This window comes from Crocodylus siamensis, chromosome 14 (genome assembly GCF_052110815.1).
Source record: "Crocodylus siamensis isolate JL-2025a chromosome 14, ASM5211081v1, whole genome shotgun sequence".
Taxonomy (NCBI): Eukaryota; Metazoa; Chordata; order Crocodylia; family Crocodylidae; genus Crocodylus; species Crocodylus siamensis.
The window spans coordinates 14,887,897-14,911,592 of NC_143408.1; the positions used below are offsets into that span (position 1 = coordinate 14,887,897).

Here is a 23,696-nt window from a genome sequence, read left to right on the forward strand (position 1 = left end):
TCCTGCCCAGATGTGTTTTTTCCAGAGTGCAGCCACATTCCTGCCTTGTTTCTTTTCCTCTGTCTGCTGCATCTTCCCCCACTCTCTCTTGCTTCCTCTCTTTCTGATGCATCTAGCTGGCTACCTGTTAGCTAAGGAGGTACCAGGAGAATGCTGAAGGGATTTAGCAGATGGCATGAAGAGGGCCGGCTGTCCTCTTAAATCAAGATATTTCTATCTGGGGCCGCCAGAAAAGTCCCCTTGTGAGGAAAGCCAACAATATTCAAGGTCTAAAGCATGTGGAGAGAGCAGGGGATCCCAGTAGCCCTTTGGCAGTGGTGTTCACTGTGCTGTCCTGCATGTAGGTGAAGGCATTGTTTTTTCAGGTCAGACTCCTCTAGCCTGTCTGGGGCTGTCTGGCAAGAGTAGAGGGGTTGTGTAGTGAGTGACCCCAGCTGGTCATCTAGCCATTTATCACATGGAAGTGGGAGTATTCAGTGATATTTGCAGCAGCTGCAGTGTTGGATAGCTGTGCAGATGTGTCCACTTGATTTGTAGCCCAAGTTTTTGCCTGGAAGAGCTCCTTTGATGCATCTCTGGGATGTGCACTGCACTTAGATCCTCACAAATCTAGTCAGATTGTCTAGAGACTGGGGAAAATGTGATCCAGCAGCTTTGTTCTTGGCCTCTTCTCCCTTCACATAGACTGGGGCTCCAACACTCCCCAGCCATGTGAAGGAGCGGATTTTTGGAGAGAGACCACTAGCACCCTTTTGTGGTACCTACTGGGGGGACGGGGGACAGGTTGGGTACCTGGGGAGTATGGGATGGAATAATTGTTGTGTAGGGATCCTAGGAGATGGGCAGGAAACTCATCCCAGAGGAGAAAGCTGGAAGGATCAACCACAGAGACTGGGTAGATGGTGACAGGCAGGGGATCATGAGGGTGAAGAGAGTGGTGTCAGCAGAGGAAGCTGCTGACTGAATATGATACTCACAACTTGTCACCTGCCTGAAGAGCTGCTGTTGCATTACACTGTCAGCAAATGTCCCTGGAACCATGTGCTGGGCAGAGCAGACCCTTTTTGGGCCAGATGTGCTATGACAGAGAAGCTCAGGGTGTTGGGTCCAGCCCTCTTCCCCTTGTGTCCTTATGACAGCATTGGGCAGGAAAGCTGCATTGCAGGTGGCCCCCATATTATTATTGGCATCGCTAGCTCCTTTTGCTGTTGATTCAATGTTTGCCCATGCACAGATCATCCCCACGGGAAGCCCAGCTGCACTCCATTCCCTGCCTCCAATTTCCAGGACATTGCTCTGCAGTGTTTGTGGCCTGGTGGGTTCCCCCCCGTGCAGCTGCGGTGGGTGAAATCCAGCCAGGAAGCAAACACCAGGGGGGCCTACTCCAATGCCACCAGCATCCAACGAGGCATGGACATCCAGAATGGCAGCATGTACACCTGCCTGGCTTTCCACCCAGGAATCAGGGAGAAGGCTGTCTGCAAGACCACTGTATGTAAGTACCGTCACCCTTTGTACCCAGCACAGCCCAAGAAAACTGCACCATGGGTAAAAATAACACCATTGCTACCCAGCCCTGTAATTCTAAAATCACTTTGCTTTCAAGGAGCTCTGTTTGCAAGGTACTGACAGGCCCCAAAATCCTGTCCAAAGCCTGCAGAGGCCCCCTCGCTCTGCATATCGCATAGTAATCTTGCACAATGCAATGGTGGCTCTCAGGGATGTTCTCCATCATGTTGCCACAAACCAACATGGTGCCAAGAGATAAATACTTGTGGCTTCAGGCAAACAGACTGGGGTGAAAGGTTCTGTGTGCCAGGCATGTCCTTGGAAACACACACAGTCGTGTAAGCTGCAGAAATTGCTATGTGCACCAAACAGGTACAAGGCCACCAAACTAGGGCTTGGGATCCTCAAAGTGTGAAATAAAGCTGGTTGGGTTGCAGCCCCTGGCTCCTGTGCTGCACAGCAGAGAACCCTGGAAGCATTAGGACCCCATCTGGAGGGACTCTCCTAAAGACACAGGCCTTGGAAGCAGGGCTGGCTTGCCAGTCTCCCTGATGGGGGTGCAGCGCTGCTGTTTCACTGTTTTTCAGAATGAAATTGTATCGGGATTTCCCATTCATGGGAAACGTGAAACAGTTTTGGTTCCAAAGAAAATATTGCCTGTGAAGCAGATGCCCTGCACTTGAGGAGCACTAGGGACTTTGGGTAGTTTTCCTGCTCCCTTTATCACCAGGCATAGCATGACAAGATAACTCTCAAGTCCTAAGGGGCTGTGCCGTAGACTCCCTGCTGAGGCCGGGATCTGTATGAATCGTGTCCCGCATGTTTGTCTTTGCAGTGGCCTGAGCTTTGGACCCATTTCTACTCTCACAGGGTGCTCTGGGCAAGCTCTAGGAGCTTCTGTGGAGTCCCCCCTGATTTACCTGAGGGGCATTAGGAGCAGCTTGTAAATCAGGGGTGTACATTGTATGGCTCTGCCCTTGTCACCAGAGGTTTTGAGCTGGCATAGGCCACCAGCTGTCTGGGCTGAGCTGGTGTGAGCAGAAAGCTGGGGGTCCCACCTGCCAGGATGCACAGGGTCTCTGTCAGGTCAGATTTGGACATGGTCAGGGATGTTTGTCTCTAAGATACTGTTTGCTCTGCCCCGGCAGGGGTCCCTGGTGGGAACCCCACCTGTTCTGCTATGGCCACCAAGCAGAATGAGTTCCTCATGCTATCCTGCAACTGGGAAGGGGGGATGCCCCGTGTCACACTCTGGTGGAGAGATTGGAGGAACCATGTGCTGGGGGGCTTGAAACAGTCCAGCAACATCTACGTCACGAAGTCCAACAGCAGCCTGGGCGGCAAGGAGTTCACCTGCATCGCAGCCCACCCTCTCCTGGCCAGAGCAATAGAGTGCCACATCCAGCTGGGTAAGCAGGCCGGCCCCGGTCCAGAGGCGCTCACAAGGAACGATGGGGCATGACAAGTGCTCATGTCTCGTCAGTGAAATCACTGGCAAAGCACATGCCAAGAGGATGGGGGGAGGCAGGATCCTCAGGGAACAAATGAGGGCATTAAGGGCAAAGCAGCCAAGGCACGTTCTAGTTGAGTGAGTGGCCTTGTGTGTTCACCACAGCGCTGAAAATGGAGCCCCTGTGCCTCCAGCTCTCAGCCTGCAGCATGAAGCCAATGGACTTTTGGAGAAAGCTCCCTCAAGCTTGAGTGATGCTTATGCGGACCCAGCTCCACATTTGTGGCAATGCCACAGGCTCCTGCAAGCTGAGTGGGGGCATGATATGAGATAGAGACACAAATTACTGATGCAGGAAATTCATTCCTCCGGTATAAACCACCCTGCCTAGGCCCTGGCTTTCTGGATTCTTTATTTCTGCTTCAAACACATTTCACCGCTGGAGGTGAGAGGAAAACCAGGTTTACCTGGACTGAGTGAAACCTCTCTGAAGCAGCACTTTTGAGAGCCCAAGTTGTTATCCCCAGGAAGGCCAAGCTGAGGCCTCCTGCTCAGATTCACTCATGCTTTAACCCAGCACTGGTTAGGGAGACTTGGGCCAAGACGCTGCCTGCAATCACTAGGGTACGTTGGATCACAAAGTCGGTTGTCAGTTTTCCAGGCCCTGTGACACATGGGCAGACAGCGTAATGGCCCGGGGGGATTTTGTAGGACACACTGCACTGATGTTGCAGTGGGTCCCTGCATGGCCAACCCCTACTGTCTGCAATCTCCCAATCTCCTCTGCTGCCTCTCACTGTGATGTAGGTGGGAAGGAGCTGTGACACCTCATTTCCTGAAACAGGCGGTGAAGCAGCCGAGCTGATGTGGTGCCCATGTGGGTGGTGTGGACACCGGCAACAGCAGAGAACAGGGACCCTTTGTAGGAGCAAGGAGTTTTGTCCTTCCCTTGTGAGCCGACAAGGAGGAAATACAGCAGTTGGTGCTAGAAGGAAACAAAGTAACTTTTAGGTAGAAACCATGCCATGAAACCAATCAAATTCGCAGGCCACCATTTTTCCCCAGCACTCAGGGCTTGTACTAAGTGTGGCTGCAAAGACAAGTCTTGAGCTGGATGCTGGGGTCATTGTGATACTCGTGTAACAGGAGCACTCGCTCCTACCGGCACGTCCATGTGTGCATGCACACGCTGCTGGCCTGTGCTGGAAGCACTCAGGTCTGCTCCCGTGTCAGGAAGTACAGGGCTGTCTGGTGGCTGGAGGCTGCCATGTGAACATAGTGGGACCAGCTTGCCAGCATGCGTGCCACAAGTGGCATGGGCATCACGCATGTCACAGAAACCCCAAGCACTCAGTGAAGGGAGGCACCAGAACCGAGGCTGGGAGCACCGTTCTCCAGGGAGCGGAGTCCCCCCGGGAGGGATGCTGCTGTGAGACAGGTGTGGGGATCACTGCCAGAACCAGGTTAACCCTTCCCTGGCCCTGCAGCTGCTGCTGCCAAATTCAGGACTAGGACTCCTCACTCGCCACATAAATCTGTGGCTACTGGAGGGCCAGGGAAGGGTTAACTTGGCTCTTTGTGGTGACACCTCTCTCACAGCAGCATCCTGCCCCCTCTACTCCCTGCAGCCGGAGGCTTGAGCCCCTCTGCCTCCATTCCAACACCCCAGGCCAAACGCGATCGGATATGCCCCTCAGGGATAGGGATCAAAGCAGTACAGCTTAGCTTGTAACACGCCTGCCTAAAAGGCTGGCCACCACTGCACTCCACCAAAGAACACAGTAGTGGTTCCACCTGTGACTGATGGAGTTCAACTCTCAATGCCACACGGGTGCAGGTGGCGGCCATGACACCTGTGCATGTGCCACTGGCCATCTGTCACGTGGCGGAAGGGAGGGTGCATTTGGGCTGAAGTTTTAAGTGAGGCTCTGCTCTATACAGCCACTGTAAGAACAGTTACAAGGCCCTCCACATCACACTGCAAAAGGGGGTATGGCCATATGCTCTGGCCACAGTCCTGGATCTGCCCATGTCTCTCACTGATTCCCAAATTGTCATGAGGACTCAGTAGGCCCCTCCTTCCAGTGACCCTTGCTCAGAAAGCACAGGGGTTGGCATTCGTCCCCTCAACTGGGCATTACTGAACAAACCTGTTGCTGACTCCAGATCCAGAATTCACCCCAGCTCCCTGTCCCCAGGCTAGGCTAGCTCTTCAGAGGTCCCAGGGACAGAGGCTGGCCTCTCTCCTTAGGATGAGTTTGCTTTTAGGGGGGTCATAGGGACAGAACCCAACTTCTTCCCCCAGGCCAGGTTGGCTCTGCAGACCTCATCTCAACCCGAAGATAGTACATATGTCTCCTGGTTGCTGAAGCTGTCAGCTCTGAGTGACATGCCCTAGTCCTGTGTGATATGCAGGGCCACCTTTACCCCAGCTCTATTCAGACTGAAATGTACTGCCCCAGAGAGCCCTTCTCACCAGAGCTGCCCTTCCCTTTCTCCCTCTTTTTGCACAGAAGTCCCCAGGCTGGTGGCAGAGAGCACTGAGGTGTCGCTATTTGAAGGTGATGAGGTCCAGCTGGGCTGCATGCTGCAGGGGCCCCATCTGGGCTCTGAAGTTTTCTGGTACAACAACAAGAACCAAGTGATCAGACCAGATGCCCAAAAATATAGGCTGCAGCAGAGTGGCACCTGGTTCAAATTGACCGTCCAGGACACGGAGTGGCCGGGTGACAGTGGCACCTACCGCTGTGCAGCAGTGAATGCTGTGGGCAACACCAGCCTCCCCATCAGCCTCCATGTGAAAAGTAAGAAGTTCCTGGGAAACATAGAGCAATGTGCAATAGCTGGGGCTGGAAGGACAAGACTGTGCTGGGAGCTATAGGGAACAGAAGGTGGTGAAGCCAGGCAAAGGGGAAGTGTATGGAGGGTCTGGGGCTGGAGAATTGGGTTATATTTGTGCTGGGGACCTGTGAGACAGGGAAGTCAGGGGACAGAAGGAGCTGTCTTGGCTGGGTTAGTTGCTGGTCTGATTTGCATGCAGCTTGCTGGAAGGTTGAACAATGACAGCATCCAGCTGCTGGACCCCCAGGGACTGTGGGGTGATGTGGGCTGCAGATCCTAGGGTTTCCTGCTCCATTTGCCCACTCAGTTTCCATGACAGTGAGTGAAGTCATGGGGGCTCTGGCACTGCCCAGGCTCCAGGGACTAGGCTGAGCCAGGCGCCTCTCACTCTGAAGTCAGTGAGGCAGGTGCAGCATTTTATTGCCTAATCTGCTAATTAGACACTGAACTAAGTAAGTGTGAATGCATGTTGATGAGAGAAAGAGACTGAGAAGGAAAGAGAGAGCCTGTGAGAAAGTAATAGTGTGTTTGTAATGAAGTGTGAGTGCTGTGCACATCTGCATGCCATATATGTACAGCTGTGCAGGGTCTGTGTGTGCCTGTAGAAATACACTTGTGTGTGTGTATATGGCAGTGTGTGTGTGTCTGTGTGTCTGTGTGTGTGTGCGTGCATGTCTCTGTATGTAGCCCATGAATGACAGTATCGGGTCTGTGTGGGCATGTTTGTGCGGGGCTGTGAGTATCTGGATGCAGAGCTGATGCCTGGTCTACCTGCAGAGTACCCGGTGCCGCCCAATGTGACAATCAGCAAGCTGATGTACTCCCGGCAGCGTACCGAGGTGCAGCTGGAGTGGGTGACGCAGGGTTCAGGGAACCTCACTGGCTTCATGGTCCAGCGGCGAGACGCAAAGAGAAACTTCTCAAACTTGTCCAGGTCAGTGGACAGCCTGTGGGAAACTGCGGCCAGCGACATTGAGCCTGACATCCGGGACCACCGGCTGGGTGGACTGGACCCAGCAATAGTGTATGCCTTCCGCATCCTGGCTGTCAACCACCGCACCACCGGGCACCCCTCCGAGATGAAGACACCAGGTGAAGTGACTAGGGCAGTTTGTTGTCCCTGGAGCTTCTGCCAGGCCCCTACTGCAGCCCTAACGCACAGCCATAGGTCAGGTATCTAGAAGCCCACCCCGTCCCATGGGGCTGGGATACATGGCGGGGCTCCTGTTGGGTGGAGCATGCTGGACTGTGGAGAGTGGGGTTGTGCCTGGAAGCCCTGTTTCTTGTTCCAGTTGGACAGAAAGAAAGAACCTAGCAGGTTTGCGTCTGAGCCCTGTTTATCTGAACACCCCTCCCCTTCCCTGAGGATCCCTGTCACATCAGGATGAAAGGGCAGGAGAGCATACAGCTGTGCCTTCATGTGAATTGCAACAGGTAGGACAGGCTGAATGGACTATCCAGGCCTGGCCTTCTCCTGTTACCTGGGAAGTGCTGGGAGCTTGGGGCATGGGCAAAGCAATTGTATTGTGTGCATGGAGTGGTGTAGCTGAACTGTACAAGTCAATGTGGTGCAGGGCATGCTGTAGGCGAAGTGTGGGAACAACCTGATGTGACAGTGCTGGTCTGTTCATCAGCCTTGCTACATGTTGTCAGGAACAGGTAAGCGTCCTTTGTGGAGCTGGGCACAACCGCTCACAGACACCAAACGCTTTGGACTTGGAGAATGTCGGGCCCTTGCCAACGCAGCGCAAGGGGCCTGGGAGAAGAGCCCAGGGCTGGAATGACAGGGGCAGCTGGGAATTAGGACCGAGGGATGGCAGTGGATCCGTGAGAGGAGCTCCAGGAGTGCAAGACCAGGATGCTGCTGGTTAGGGCTGAGGATCCCAGCAGAACATTTAGTCAGATGCCCTGAGGCCTCAGCACGGTACTGAGAAGGCCGGGAAGCCGGACTCTTCCTGGAGGGTCCTGAGCAGAGGGAGGCGGCTTCTCCTGAGCACTGCTCAGAGGGCTTGGGCCCAGGGCTCTGCCCTCCAGCAGTAATAGCTGCTGGGGAGCAGCACCAAGCAGACCCACCACTGGAAGTGGTTAGTTGGACAGGGCGCTACAAGGACCTCTAGAAAATGTGCTACTCCAGAAACAAGGCCATGCTATGTGAATGTGAGAGCTGGGCTGGCAAGTTTCCTGGGTTGAGCACTGATGCCCCACGGAGTTACAGGCCAAGGCTTTTCTCTCAGTTGTGAGGTTCAGTTTGGTACCTGTTTCTTTAGCTCACTCCTAGTCATGGCTGGATAAGAGCAGACCAGGGCAATAGGATGCCAGGGCTGGGAAGGAGTCAGGATGACCAGGAAAATCTCCTGCTGCCTTCTCTTTTCTCCAGGCCTCTGCTTTCCACCTGCTGGGCTTCATTCTGCTCTTCTTGCTTCTCCCTCTGCTTTCTGCTTGGCCCAACCTCCCGCTCTCATCCTGCATTGTCCTAACTGCTCCAGATGCATATGAGATCAGGAGTGGATGCTGGTCCCTGGAGCTGTACGGTGTGGTCTGGAAGAGAACTTTTCTCTGAAGGTTTCAATGTGATTGTCATTTCTGTTCCCCATCAGTTCATTATCTTAATTGCACGGTTTGGTTAATCTTTCCTGCCAACTATAATCCCTTCCTGGGAAGTGTGCCTCACCCTGCATCTCCAGATATCATCATGCACATCGCCAAGAAATTACTCTGCTTGCTTGTCTGACTTCTGAAAGCCCTGAGGCTGGCTGCACTTTGGTTTGGTGTCACTAATGTGCAACATACCATCCCACATGCTGCATTTGCTCTAAGCAGGAACGAGAACAGGAGAACGCTCTGAGTCACTTTGGCTCAGAGAAAGGTCTGGGCATTTCCTACCACACTTGGCTCTGTTATTTAAAGGATTGGTTTAAAGCCCCTTGCAATCCCTGGAGGAGGACAATCGTTTTCAAGTGTGGCTCTGCCCTGAAAAGTGACGGTAACCTGTTGCCTCCCTGCTTCCTAGAAGTGCGCTCTGTTCCAGATCAAAGCCTTGGTGAAAACAAAGAACATGTTTGTTTCTGTCAAACTTTTCCTTAAGTTTTTGGGGAAGGGGTGCATCAAAAAACAAACAAACAAACATTTCTGTTTTGACAAAGAAATGTTGTGCAAATATTGTGCTGGATTTTCACAAAAATACTTAATCTTTGCTGAAAAGCCATTTTAAAATTTTGACATAAACTTTTCAACCAAGTCACCTCCAAGTATCTTCCCCAGCACCTGCAGCTCAAATATGCTGGCTGTAGAGACCAAAGAAAGGCCTGAGAAGTGTCACAATTAATATTTGTATTGTGGTAGCACTGAGCTGCGCTAGTCCTGAGCAAACAGACCAGCCTGGCCCCAAAGAGCTGGCAGCTCAAGGCCCCTGCTAGAGCCAGCTCAGTGCTGGAGAGGGAGCTGCGGCCTGCTCCATGATCATTGCACCAGAGTAAAAAAAAAGTAGCAGACAAATTTCACTCATGGTGTAGAGTGCCTCTTGACAGAGGCAAGGGTTAACTCTCCACAGGGCAAATTATACCAGCTTAGGTGTTGTCTGTCTCTGTTCATCCTCACATCTCAGGTGGAGTTTGCAGGGAGGGCAGTTAGGGAAACCATCCTCTTCCCCATAAGCTGAATACAGACAGCTGTGCTGCAGTGCTTGCCAAGTCACTTTTCAGGATAGGGACGTATTTTCAAATCTTTCTCAGCACCATGACCCTAGGGAGCCTCCGGCAGGGAGCTAGTTAGAATCACAGAATCACAGAAAATGAGGGTTGGAAGGGACCTGAGGAGGTCAGCTAGTCCAACCATCCCCAACTAGATCATCCCAGCTGAGTGCTCATCTTCACCAGTGTATCCTGGAGGTGAAGGACGTGAGCAGGAGAGAGGCTGAGGCAACAGCTCTTTATACAAGAGAAGGAAGAGCAAACCCTTGCTTTGCAGATGGAAAACATAATGATGCTTTGTCCTTCTCTGGTCCCTTTCATGGGCAAGCTTTAAACCACATGGCTCCCTCCTCCCTGAAGGTAAGAGACATTGGGGAGGTGGGGACACTGAGGCATAGACCAGGAATTTTACTGGCAGTCCAGCCTGCTCTTCTAGTCAGTAGTAGAGTTGGGAATGGAAACCAGAGGTCCTGACAGTTTGGTGCTGTAAGTGCTGGTTAGACCATGCTGAAGCCATGCGAAAAGCCATGGCTGAGCTCTCCACAAGGACAACAGCTGTGGAAACATGCCTAAGTCCAGCTGGGGACGGCTCATGTAAGGTGCAAACTGAAAATGAAATGCAAAAGGAAACAATGAGTGATTTTTCTGAAAAAACAGCTGATATTGAAACCAGATGGGGCCTCTGCAGCAAGGAGCCCATGGCAGAGCAGAAGGGCCAGGAGCGGCTGCTGAAGAGAGTTTATTTAAAATCTCAGTAATTCTCTTGCAGAGGGATTGTCACAGCGGGGGGGGGACGCAGTGCCTCTGAGATGCTCAGTATGCACAGTGCAGGACAGTCCTGCCTCCGAGGCTCCCCAGTCTGAGCAGAGCAGGGCAGAGCAGCAGGAGGTGGGGTCACGGGAAGATCCAGTCATCTGTACAAGGCTGCCCAGGGTGCTCCAGGGCAAGAGAACCACGGCTTTGAGTGCAGAGAAGGGCCTGAGCCACCACTGTGTCCTGCCGCAGCACTAGACCTGGGAGCAGTCTACAAATGCCTTCAAGAGGACTTCTCCTGACCACCTAGCTGTGCAGACTGAACCCAGTGTTTCAGTGTGATCTGGCCACTTCCTCGTGTTAACAGGAGTTGGACGAGCTGGGGGAGGTTTGAGTGCTCTGCAGGACCAACCATGCCATCAGAGATGGCTCTTGTTTGAAGAGACACGAGCTACAGTGAAAACTAAACACTCTCTCCTTTGGCAGGTGCTGGGTGTGGTGGCTGCTCGCCTGAGTCTGAGATAGAAAGGGAAAGCAGCTGATGATTACTCTCCTGGTGGCAGGAGATAGAGGGGCAGCTTGCCCTGCACTGCCACCACTATGTCTGCCAGTCCAGTGGCGTCACTCCTGCCACTGATACCCTTATCCTTCAGCCAGCGGGCCCTGTGGGCAGGTGGCACTGCAGAGAGGCAGATGGGCTGGGAGTCAGGACACCCAGGTTCTATTTCTTCCCCAGCTCGTAAAATAGCCCAGCACTAACTTGCCTGCAGCCCTCAGGGAGAAGGAGTGAGTGTCATGCACTGAATTATCTTTGCACAGATCCAACCTGTTGCATTGGGTTTTAATCAAAGAATGGGGCAAGAGCCCACAGTGACCCCAGCTGGCATGAGGAGTGACCTAGCAATTCGAACGAAATGCCCACTTTCAATGTTGGGGTGCTCTTTATGCATCCGAGCTCCCGCAGAAAGAAATACAGGCCCAGAATCTCTTCCATGTTGGAGTGGCTGTGACCTCTGACAAATGGCCTCAGTAGGAGGACTAGCTTCACTCCAGTGGTTGAAGCACAGGTCTAGGGCGGGCTTGACGCCTGGGTTCTGTGCTTTGCCACTGACTCACTAAATGGCCTTTGGCAAGTCTCTTTGCCTGTGTGCTTCAGGCTGAGGAGGAGATTATACCATTTCCTGCATGGAGGGGTTGTGAGGGTTAATTCCTACTGGTGATGTGCTGAGAGGTCCTTGTTCGGGAAGGACATTGCTTCCCCTGACACTGTGCAGCATAGCAAAGCCTGGACAGTGCTGCACGCTGAGGTGGAACAGGAGCTCAGTGAGAGCACTACACCCATGTGTACAACCAACCCCTTTAGCTGGCCTGAGGCATCTGAGGCTGAAGCCATTTGCAGCAGGGAGCTGTACAGCCTGTGTCATGGCCCACAGCTGGGCAGTTAAACTGCAGCTCTGCCACCCTCCCCGCTCGCACGGGCTTCTGGCACACGGACCTCCCTCAGCACCGGCTGCACTATGCTGAACGCTAGCCTACTCTCTTCCAGCTGATCCACCTTTCAATGCCTACCCTGCCGTGATTGGGGCCGCGGTGGCAGGGATGATAGTGGCGACAGTGCTCTCTCTTCTGGTGTTTCAGTACCTCATCCGGAACCGCGCGAACAACCCAAGTGAGTGGTGGGCTTGGCTGGGGACCCCCTGCAGCTGGGTGAGGGGCCCTGGCAGCCATCCTGTGGGGCCTGCTTGTGGGCAGAGAGCGATGGGTCAGGGAGGGCAAGTGCAGCGGAGGGCATGGGGCTAGGACAGGGAACATAGTATCTAAGCCGTGCAGCTGGACTGGGCCACTAGCCACGGTGTCCCAAGGCCACATTACAAGGAAATTAGACCTTGAGGCTGACCAGAATTTGAATGGACAGGAAGCCAAGCGAAGGTAAAAAGGCAGAGGGCTTCTGCTCCCATGACACAGAGCCAAGTGCAGGGGCCGAGGAAGTAAGTAAACTTCCCCATCACATGGCCAAAGAGAGGTGTCAAGGCTTTCATGCCCCAGGACAGGGAGGCATGGCCACTAGCCATGGCTTCAAAGGATTGTGCCCTCACTTCCATGGAAGCTTTGACCCCGGGCCAGGCAGGACTCTAGTGTGACCAGGGAGGGGTATATGGCCAGGGGTCTGTTGTGACCAACAGCTTCTTTCCCTATGTTATTCCCCAGGGCTGCACGACATGCTCCTCCGAATGTAAGTGGCACAGACAGCCCCCACCCTGCCACCCCCGCACCCCTCACAGCTGTGCCCACCCTCACTGTGCCCCTCTCCCTTCCAGGCCTCCCCCCACATGTCTCTTCCTTCCCCACCCCATACAGCCCCTTCTCCTACTGCAGCCCCTCTGCCTCATCGCCCCCTTCCCCACTGCGCTCATGCCCTTGCTCCCACTCAGCCCCTCCCTGCCTTCAAGATCCTGCCGGGGTCCAGCTCCCTGGTGGTTCCTCCCCTGCCCCAGAGCCCTCCTCTTGCAAGGCTGGAGCCCTGGGAGAGGTTGTTCCAATAGCTGCATATGATCCACTGCTCTCCAGGGCTGGCCTGGAGGTACGTGAGCACATCAGCACACCAGAAGACGCTGAGACTGCATCAGGCATGGAAGACAGAGGAGGCGAGGGGCTCAGCGGCACAGCAGCCTCTGCTGCCCCTGTGGCAGAGGCATCAGCAGGTAACGGGGGAGCACACGTGTGAGTGATGCTGACCTGTTTGGAGACAGGGCTGTGTGGGGAGGAGCCTGCCTTTCACACGTATCCATGTCTGGATCCTCCTGCTACCCGGAGAGCTGCAAATGGTACGCAGGGAGACTTTGAGTCCTTTGCACGGAGGTAGCAGCGCAAGTCTAGTGCCCCACCTCCCTGAGGAGCCAAGATCAGATGGGACAGGAGACCCCAAAGCAGGGACCAGTTATGGAATAACCTTAGCCCCAGGAAAGGGGCTGATTTGGGCCCTGGAGCAGGAGGTTAAAGGTGCTTGTGCCTGGATGCAATGCATGGTCTAGCCACAGGCTAGCAGAGCACCTGGGCTGCTATAGGAGGGCAATAGGGTATATAGCGATGCCTGCTAGCTTCACACCTCACCAAAGCCCCTGGAGATGCAGCAGTCTGCTCCTCAAGTGACTCCCTGAGCATGTGTGTTCCTGTTTTTTGCAGAGGGCAGTTCAGCACCACCTGCCATGACACAGGAGGCTCCTTCAGCTCCAGAAGTCGCTGCCGAGGACCCCCCAGTTGATGTTACAATCACCGTGACCGCTACATCGTGAACCCTGGTGGGAACCCTGCCAGGCCTGCCCAGCAACACCTCCTGGAAGGTGGCCTGCAGTCAGATGCGGGGAAGGGGAGCTGGGAGGACCTGAGAGCAGGACTGGGATAACTTGGCTGCTGCAGGGGGAGGAGGGTAAAACAGCCCCATCTGAGGGAGATGCTGGCCCTGCCTGGGACACACCACAGATGGGAACCAAAGCAGAGCGCAGAGGTGGAGCTCAACGCATGGGGAAACCGCTGGACAGACACTGCAAGACACTCTTCTCCCCTCTGATCAGCAGGGCAGCACCTTCCTGGCAAGCCAGCTGCATGGCTCAGCTCACTGTGCAGAGCACTACAGTGCCCACCCCAGGTCCTGCGCAGAGCGTTTGGAAAACACCTGCTCCCCTCTGCAGGCTCCCGAGTGATGATGGGAAGCTGCCGTGTGGACATGCAGACTGAACCTCTGGGGCAACATGGGGCTTCACTGGGCAAAAGAGCGGGGCCTATCAGCTAGAGCCAGGGTGCATTCCAGCCCCTGTACTTACAGAGACAAGCACCGTTTGGCACCAGTGGCAAGTCTGTACTCTGGCAGCTGCTTCCTACTCCAATTCCTTGCTCTGCAGTCTAGTGCTCTGAACAGATCAGAGGAGGGACCACGTGGGCAAGCATCCGGGCTTCGTGGTGACCAGGGTGGCAGAGAACCACACCAGCACTGTGTAAAAGCCCTTGAGATTCTGCAGACACCTCCCACCCTTTAGGCCCTACAGGCTGTCACATGCTTAAGGGAAGCTGAGTGGAACCTGTTAAAATCTTGATTCACAAATCTTTCCAACACAGAGCAGGGAAGATAGGGCTGAGAAGGTGGAAGGAGCATGCCCCAAACTCAGCCACATATTGCACACAGGGCAAGGATTTTATTTTTGAAAACACACCTTCCAGTGTATGGTATGGTCCATCCCTCCATGCTTGACAGAGCCAGGGTGGGATGGACATCAGCACACTAGGCCTATCTGGGCATGTGGGGATGTAGGGAACAACCTGTGTATGTTCACAAAACCAACCACTAACCTAAAGCTGAGCACTTGGAAATCTGCTCCCTGTGTCTGCAGAGCTGTCCTTATTACCTCTGCAGACATCTCGGGAGTCCTTTCTTCCTCAAAGGGCAGAGCTGATTTCCCATTCTGGGGTCTCATGTTACATAACCCCTTTCCCTCAGTTCCTGCCATGTGCTTTTGCTTTTTGCCGTAGGAGTCTAGGGGACACAAAATAGCTGCCTCTGCCTTCTCCTCTAGGGAGCTGGCTCTGATTTTCACTTAATTTTTATTTAACTCTGATGTGTAAGGAACACTTTGGAGAAAGGCAGCAGCCCCTTCTCCTGTACCCTACCCAGGCCCAGTTCGGCATATCTGGGCAATGTTGACATTTCTATGGGGAAATGCAAGTAGAAGAAGCAGCACTTCCTTCTCCAGCAGGGAGGAGCCAAATGTGAGAGTGGAGGGACCTGCAATACATATTAGTATAGCTGGAGGGCCTGAGGGAGGCTTGCTTGCCTGTCAGTTTGCTGCAGACAGGATACAGAAGCAGAGAGGGAGATTGAAAAGCTCCGTATCATCAACAGATGTGCGCACAGCACCCCCCCCTCCCCTTGCCTCAGAGTGCTAGCAGGGGACTCGGGTCTGGCAACACTCCCCTTGAACAGCAAGCCAGGAAAAGCCTGGGACTGCAGGCAGGCTGGGGGTTTACACCCCTCCATAGTCAGAGCCCTGCGGGGCCTGGCCACAGCCCACTCAGCTCAGCTCTGCAAGGGAAGGGAGGGCTGCTCTAGTGCCTCCCTCCCCTCCAGCTTCCAGCCTGAGCCACTGCAGGCATGTGCCTGAATTTCCTCGGTCCCGAGAGAATGTCTGTTTGGTTGGAAACCGGTTCAGCCTAGCCAAGTTAGACTAACCTGCAAAGGTTGAATCATTTCAGGCTCAAGCCTTTTCAGTTTGTCCCTAGCCTTACTTAACTTCAGACTAACACAGCTAAATATGGCTCTCAGCCTTGCAAGGTAGTACAGCAGGAAGCTCACCAGCTCCCTGCTCCTTTCCTAACCACCACTTGTCCCAAGCCCTAGTGCTGTCAGTGCTATCACAGCCTGGGTCACTCAGGCTGGAGCTGGAGGGGGAAGACAATAACCTTCTGTGGCACTGCCAGAGAGCCACTTGCTTTGTGTTTGTTAACTGTCCTCCACCACCCAGTACAGTCCTCCACCACCCAGCTGCTGAGCCAGGGAGGGATGTCCCAGGGGGCTGCCTGCAGCCTGCCAAGCCCTCGCCATGCTGGGATCTTCCAGCTAGAGACCTGCATGGTGGGTACAGTAGTGGAGGACTCCTGGAAGGGGTTGCTGCCGCCAAGTGTGCTATTTCATGCCATTTACCAAGGCGGGCACTGTTATCCCCATTGAAGGGTGGCCAATCTAAAGCTCTGAGAAGCAGTTACAGGCCAGCTGCTCATCCCAGCTGTCAGTCTCCACAGGACCCATGTCTCTAAGGAGTGTTTGTGTGAGAAATACTTGTGTGTTCACCAGACAGGGCTAGGGGCAGCGACCACCCACAGCCAGCACGGCCGGTATCCAGTATGCCTGAAGGTTAACTCAAAGGCGTTTAAAACCCATGCAGGAATGAAAAGGTATCCAATACTGTAGCACAGTGAATAACAGGGACTAGCTCAGGTTCTTCAGTGCAAAGTGAATCTACTGAAAGAAAAAGAGTCAAAGATGTGGAAAAAAACTAGAACATGGGACAAAACCACAGGGATTTGTCAGAGGAAAATCATTTCATACTACTATAGTATCCTTCTTTAAGACAAGATCAATAGAGGAGACATAATTAATCAAAGATAAATTGAGATCAAATGGCTACAAAGTGGTTATGAATAAGTTTAGATTGTAAATTAGATGACTTCTTCTTACCAGAGCAGTGAAATCTGGAATGATCTTCCAAACAATGATCTTCCATTATTGACTCCTGAACATGAGTCGCCAGTGCCAGACCACAGCCAGCAAAGCCAACCGCACCTTGTGCATCCAAAGATGCATCTCAAGCCGGTCCAGAGAGGTGATACTCCCCCTCTACGCCTCAATGGTCCGGCCTCAGTGGGAGTACTGAATGCAGTTCTGGGCACCACACTTTAAGAAAGATGTGGCCTGCCTTGTGGGGGTTCAGAGCAGGGCCACCCACTTGGTTGGAGGGCAACAGGGCAGGCCCTATGAGGAGAGGCTGAGGGACCTGTTCAGCCTCAGCAAGCGGAGGCTGAGGGGGGATTTGGTGGCTGCCTACAAACTTGTTAGGGGAGATCAGCAGCAAATAGGAAAGGTCCTATTCCCCGCAGCAGCACCTGGGGTGATGAGGAACTATGGCCAGAAGCTCAGGTTCAGGTTAGAGATTAGGAGGCACTATTTCACTGTTAGGGTGGCCAGGATCTGGAACCAGCTTCCTAGGGAAGTGGTCCTCGCTCCTACCTTGGGTAAATTCAGAAAGAGGTTGGATGAGCACCTGTCTGGGGTCATGTGATCCCAGTGTGTGCTCCAGCCAGTGGCGGGGGGACAAACTAGATGATCTATTTAGGTCCCTTCTGACCCCTAACTACTATGAAACTATGAAACCAAGTGGTAGGGACAAAGAACTCGAATCACTTCAAGAACGAACTAGACAATTTTAATGAAGGGAAATTGTGATCAAACAAAGTTCTGGCTCAACAATCCCTATGTATGATTTGTGCAGTCATATATCTCCATCTGAGGTGTAAAGATGCTACGTGGTAAAGGTTTTCTAGTGTCATAGGTGGTGGTCTCATGCTTCAGAGCATTTGCTGGTTGCTTGTAGTGACAAGGAAGGATTTTTTCCCCCTTGTGAACGAAGTTGACTTCTGTTGGTTGTTTTATTTTCATTTTATGCTTTGCTCTGAAATATTGGGATGTTGGTCACTGCTTAGGTGGGGATTTCGACCATGGTGCACCAGTGCTTCTGCTGGTACTTAGAAAACTCCAAGTACTTCCACTCAGGGTCAGTCCAATCACCAAATTTAGGTTCAGGGAGGAATTTTCTCTCTAGATCAGATTGACAGTGACTGCGGGGGTTTCATTTTTCTCTGAAGCCTGGGTATGGTCCTCTTCCTAGGATCTTCTGAGCATCTCTGAGCCAACAACTTCCCTGTTGGCACAATGGCAGTGCCCTCAGCTCCCTGGAAGGCGTGAGGGTGCTCCTGGTGTTTCAAGTGCTGAGCCTTGAGGTTGTCTGGGAGGTTTGGAGGGGCAACACTGGGGGTTCCTTGCATTAGCAATTGGCCCAGGAGGCCCCTGTCAGTTTTACACTTCTATATTTTGTCCAACCTTGGTTGGCTCAGGCCCCTAAATGGGGGGCAGTCCCTCTGGGCTAGAGGTGGGGAGTGGGAATGGGTCTGCACCTGCATCCTTGTGAACAGCTCAGGCCAAGAGCAAGGCTCCTGGAGGCTGCAGGGGCTGGGTTTTGAGTCCCAATTGCGGGGTGTCTGCAGTTACCTTCCAAGAAGGCTCCAACCCATCTGACACCACACATGTCTTTCATTTAGCACTCGATGACCAATAAACTCCTCCCAGTGTTGCTCTGTCCCACCACACAGCAGCTCAGCTCCACACCATGTTGGGGAAGCAGCTCCAGGCCCTGCCACTAACCGCTCTCCTTCCTCCGGTCATTCTGCAAACTCAGCTGGAGATGCCCGTGCCCATCAGCCAGCAGAGCTATGCAGTTCTCAGGTTAATTAGAGCCTGGCTTGTGTGGGCACAGAGGGGAGGCTGGGACTGCATCCTCCTGACAAACCAGCAAGGGGAGTGGCTGGGTTGATGATGCTGTTTGTTCAGCTCTTTGTTTGAAAGGTTGGAGACAGAGGCTGAGGGGGGATGCAAACAGTGCTGCTGACTGCATCCCGGTAATTCCTAATGCTCCTAATCCACTGGCCACTGAGCATGGGACTCCAGCAGCTACCGTGCTCTAGGAGACATTCCTTTCATTGTCTCCTACAGACGCGCTGTGGGAACCAGCTGCCCCACAGCACCCTGCTTGGCTCATCTGCCGAGGACTCTGGGGCCTCCCTCAGCTTCCGTGAACAAGCACAGCCTGATAAAAGACTCAATAAGCAGCTGGAACAAGGAGCCCTGTGAGCAAACAAGACCCTGACCAAAGCTGAGAGCTCCATCATCACGTGGGGACTGGGCTGGGGAACAGCGTCCCTCTGCCATGGAGCAATGTACTGTTTTCTGGCTCTAAAGCTTTCCAGTGGGAGTAGAGAGCATTGAGCCCTTCCCCACCTCCCAGCGTGGAGAGCCCATGCATAGAGCTGGTCACTAGGGTATTTACCCAAAACAGACAACAGCCTGGATCTGTGGGCAGGGACCCCAAGAGAAGGGGCCCTGCCTGTTAGTTATCCACCAGAAGGCAGCAAAGTGACTAATTCATGCACACTTGGCTTTCCCCTTTACAATTTCAGGACTGGTGACCAGACTTCCCTTTTTTGCGGAAAGTCTCAGTGCCACGGACTGAGAAATTAGTAAATAAAGATTTAATACGAACAAAGCAGACACAAGGGTAACATTATTTTCCCCTCATGGCTGGCTAAGTGTTCAGATTTGGTTGTCTGCAGGGCATTTGTGCCATGTTGTCCATGTGCCAAAAATGCCATGTACGTACAGGTTGGCGTTCTGTTCCCGGTCATGGAGCCTGCATGTATGGAGGACTGCATGTGAAAATGCAGACACACAGGCCCCTTCTGGACATGTAGTGGTTTTAAATGCCCCAAAATGGAGTCAGTCAAAATTCATGGCTGCTGCGCCTAGACTCAGGGACAAGAAAGGGCTGCACATTAGGCCTGTGTGAAGCAGCTAGTATTTGCTTTAGACTCAGATTTGGATTTAGTTGATTCAGGGGACGGTGATTCAAATCACTGTCCCAAATCAATTCGGCTGAATCTGATTTGGAGATTTGGCTGCTGCCAAATTAGCCGAAACTCTGAATCATATGGGCCCCATCCCCCGCCCGCCCCAGCTCCCAGCTCTTTGAAAAAAAAAAAGCCTCCACTCACCAGCTCCTGCCCAGCGGGGGGCAATCCCTGCTGCCCCCCCACTGCCCCACACTGCATGGGATGCTCTACACGTGCCCCCAGAAGCCCCGAGGTCGCTGCAGGAGCTGGTGAGTTTGGGTATTTTGGGGCGGGGGTTCTTAAAAGGCCGGGGCTGGGACAGTTGACGTAGCCATGGGGAGGTTAGGAAGGGGGGCGGGAATCAGGGGTTTGTCGCAGAGCTCCCCATGCAGTGTGGGGCAGCAGCCAGTGAGTGGGGGCTTTTTCTTAAAGCACCAGGAGCTGGTGTGGGCGGAGCAGCCATGGAGGTTGGGGGCTGGGAGAGCAGGCAGGGGTTGGGAGGGCTGGGGGAGCAGGCAGGGGATGGGGCAGGGGTCCCCCCCATGGTCCTCTCTCCTCCTCCAGCCCCCCCCCCCCCACTTACCAGCTCAGAGTCTAGGTCCAGTTCCCTACTGCAGCGAGTGGGGACTGCCTGAATCTCCAAAGCTCTCCAAATCTTTTCCGAATCAATTCGGAGAGCTTTGAATCAATTTGGACCTTTCAATTCGTCCCCTGATTCCATTTGGAGATCCAGCCACTGAATTGGGCCAAATCTCCTCCAACTTGAATCAGGACCCGAAGCTTCGCACACCCCTACTGCACATCTCCATCTTTTTTCCCCTAATACCTCTAGGGCATTCACCTGTGAAGCTGGAGATCCTGGCTGGGGTCTAGGTTCTCCTTGCCAAGGGTGGGAGCATGAACCTGGGTGTCTCTAACTTCCCAGCACAGCACTGTAACCGCCATGCCACAGGACAACTCCTAGTCACTCTCCTCTCTGGCCAGGAAAAGACGGGAGCTCTTGCTATTCCCCAGCACATATACCCAGTCGGCATTCATACATAGCTGCCCACACACACAGGCCACATGGATAGGAATAGACATTTACTCTGTGTGTAAGCAGTATTTCTGACACTTAGATACCCATGTGCATTGTGTTGTTCACAAAAGACCACAAAGTTAAGCTTATAGAATGATAAAGCTTGTTTTCTTCAGAAAGCAGTAAGTACCTTGCCTCCCATTCTGCTGTTCCCTCCTGCAATCCCCCGGAAAAGTAACAGCTTACACACAACACTCTTCCCTCTTTGCATATGACATATCCTCATATAATACTAACATGGGCAATTTAGTTCAACCCATCATTACAGCACATTTAAACAGGTCACTGTTAGTCTTTGTGTTGGCTTTTTCACTCTAATGACTGTCTCAGTTTCTCTGCATTCTCAGTGCTTATTGGTTCAGTTCTTGGTTGGTTTCCTTGTTCAGATGTCTCTGCTTCTGTGTCATTGTCAATCTCCTCTGTCACTTCTTGTTGCTTTGATGGTAGCTCTGCTTCCTCTGGTGAAGCTCGCGATGCTGCTTCTTTTCTCCCCTTTACAAGCTGCAAGTGTCATCTGTTCCTTCTTAACACCTGTCCTTCCAGTGTGACTACTTTATAGGATCTGGGAGCTAAGTGATGGGAAACTAGTGCTTTTTGTTTCCACGTTCGTCCATCTGAAATAAGCACCATGCCTTTGTTGTGCAGTTGTGGAACCCCTGTCCTAGTACCATTTTTGTTTTGAGTCTGTAAAATTTTTGTAATGTTTTCACATCTTGCTTTTCATTCTGATGAGCATCATTCACAAGATTTGGTAGCATGGTTCTGAGTTTCCTGTTAAACAGCATTTCTGCTGGGGACAATCCATGTTTCATGGGTGTTGCTCTGTAATTTAAGACTGACAGGTAAACATTGGTGTGTGAATCTAGAGCTTTTTTCCACAATTTCTACACTATATGTACTCCATTTTCCACTAGATCATTGGATTGTGGGTAATTTGGACTTGCCGTGTTGTCACAAAATCCAAATTTGTTTGCAAACTCTTTAAACTCAAAATACTTCAACTGAGGTCCGTTGTCTGTTCTCACAATTTGTGGAATGCCATGTCTAGCAAAAATCAAACTGATGTGAGTTATGTTGTAGTATGCTGTTGCGCTTTCGAGCAATGCAGTTTCAGGATAGTGAGAGTAATAATTCAGCACAAATACATAATTTTTCCTACATGCATGAATAAGTCAATGCCCACTTGATACCACGGAGCTACGGGCTCTTTCCTTTGTGCTGAGCTGTACTTTAGGCACACTGTACAAGCCTTTACAGCATCTTCTATGTCATTATTTATGTTGGGCCAATATAAAGCACTCCTTGCTCTCTTTTTGCATTTTTCAAGGCCGAGATGCCCCTCATGAATCTTGTTTAATGTGTCTTTCTTTAGCACTGCTGGAACAACAAGTCATGAGCCTTTGAACAAAATGCCATCTAGTACTGACACTCTTCCTTGACCTGAGAGTAGGGGCTAGTTATATGTTTTCCAGGCCAACCAGCACAAATAACTGTTATCGCTTTTTGCAATCTGGTGTCCTGAGCAGTAGGTTCTGCAATTAGTGCCCAAATTTTATCTGTGACAGGAATCTCAAATCTGCTAAGTTAGGTAGATATTTCCCTACAAAACTGATCATTCATTGATCATTTTTGCACTCCTTCCTTATCTGTCAGGGGGTGGCATGTTTTTAAAGGCTTTAACCCTTGCAGGATCGACTTGCACACCTATCTCAGAGAGCTTTTGTCCCAAATACACTCGGGCCTCTCTTTATGCAAATGTATTTATATTCATCTACCTTATTCATACCAGAAATTCACTTTGTTTGAGAAAAATACGATCTTATGCAAGGTCCGTCAGCAATGAGCTCCCTGCAGGCTGGCAGAGTTTCATCCTGCAGGGAGCTGGGAGGAAGCAGAAGAAAGGCGGTGACATGGGGCGTGCCATGCGCATGTACAGTACATGCACGTGGCCCCAGGTAGCCTTGAGGGCAGCTCCGACAGGTAAGTAGGGGGAAGAGGGGGATTGAAGCCCCTGTAGGGAGGGAGCTGGGCAGGGCTGGGGCTGCTGTGCAGCTGGGGGTGCTTGGGGTCTGGGGCCACGATGTGCAGCTGCAGGGCCCCAGCAGGGAGCAGGACGGAGCCTCTGGCGGCTCAGCGAGGGAGGGGGAGGGCTGGCTCCTCGCTGCTGCTCACACTTCCAAAAGGAAGGGGCAGATCATGGGCGCAGTGGGCCCTGGCCCCAGTCCTGGGTCCAGCTTGGCTCCTCTCCTTCTGCACTGGGTCATGCTTGCTGGGCCATGGAGGGGCAGGGAGCAGTGGGGCTGTACAGAGAAGGTACTCTCTCCACACTGACTTGGTGAAGTGCCCGCTGCATGGGCTGCTGCTTGCAACGTGGGGCGAGCACCTTCTCCTTGCAGCCCCGCTGTTCCCTGCTTCCCTACCCCCAGGGCCTCTGCAGCCTAGCGGGTACAACCCAGTCCAGCAGGGAGCTTATAGCCTCTCCACCCAGCCCTGCTGTTCCCAGCCATGCTGGGTCGTGCCTGCCAGGCTGGAGAAGCACCCGGGGAAGGGAAGCAGGGCAAAGCCAGGAGTGACGAGCAGCCTCCCTGCTTCCCTACACGGGTGCTTCTCCAGCCCATCCCACACTGCCCTGGCGATGCACCCCCTGTGTGTAGTGCCGAGCTCAGAGCCTCTCCACACAGCAGTTATTGTATCGTGTGATTACTGATTGAACGTGTTGTGGTTTGTGGGGGCAGTAGAGCGAGGCTGGTATATATCCCTATTAATTGCACGTAATAATGGATTTGCTTTATGCGAATTGACTTTTTGCAAAGTCTTTTTGGAATGCAACCCTCACGTGAAGAGAGACCCGAGTGTATGTTATTTCTTTGACCCTGAATTTGCATTTTTGTTTATTCAGTTTCAAAACTGCTCTGCAAGCTCTTTCTAGTACCTTTCTTAGCTTCAAGTCATGTTCTTCCATAGTATTTCCCCAAACAAGTACATCATCAATATAAACCATCAAGACCTTCAAAAATTTGTTGCACCTTTCTGTGAAATACTTCAGATGCAGAACACAGTCCAAAAGAAAGCCCACGAAAGCAATACCTTCTGAAAGACATATTGAAGGTACATAATTTAGTGCTATTCTTTTTTAGGGGAACTTGCCAAAACCCAGAAAAGGCATCCA

At 52.5% G+C, this 23,696-nt stretch overlaps 1 protein-coding gene across 1 annotated transcript in view; it reads left to right on the forward strand.

Moving 5' to 3' along the window:
• The window catches only part of VSIG10L2 (V-set and immunoglobulin domain containing 10 like 2), a 45,986-nt gene extending 27,292 nt beyond the window's left edge, over positions 1-18,694 (forward strand). Inside the window, exons 5-11 of the mRNA XM_090027926.1 lie at positions 1,235-1,495; positions 2,658-2,918; positions 5,473-5,763; positions 6,578-6,892; positions 11,789-11,911; positions 12,811-12,944; positions 18,557-18,694. Of these exons, the coding sequence (XP_089884052.1) occupies positions 1,235-1,495; positions 2,658-2,918; positions 5,473-5,763; positions 6,578-6,892; positions 11,789-11,911; positions 12,811-12,944; positions 18,557-18,694 (1,523 nt within the window). The remainder of the gene's footprint in view (positions 1-1,234; positions 1,496-2,657; positions 2,919-5,472; positions 5,764-6,577; positions 6,893-11,788; positions 11,912-12,810; positions 12,945-18,556) is intronic.
• Positions 18,695-23,696: the final 5,002 nt, after the last annotated feature.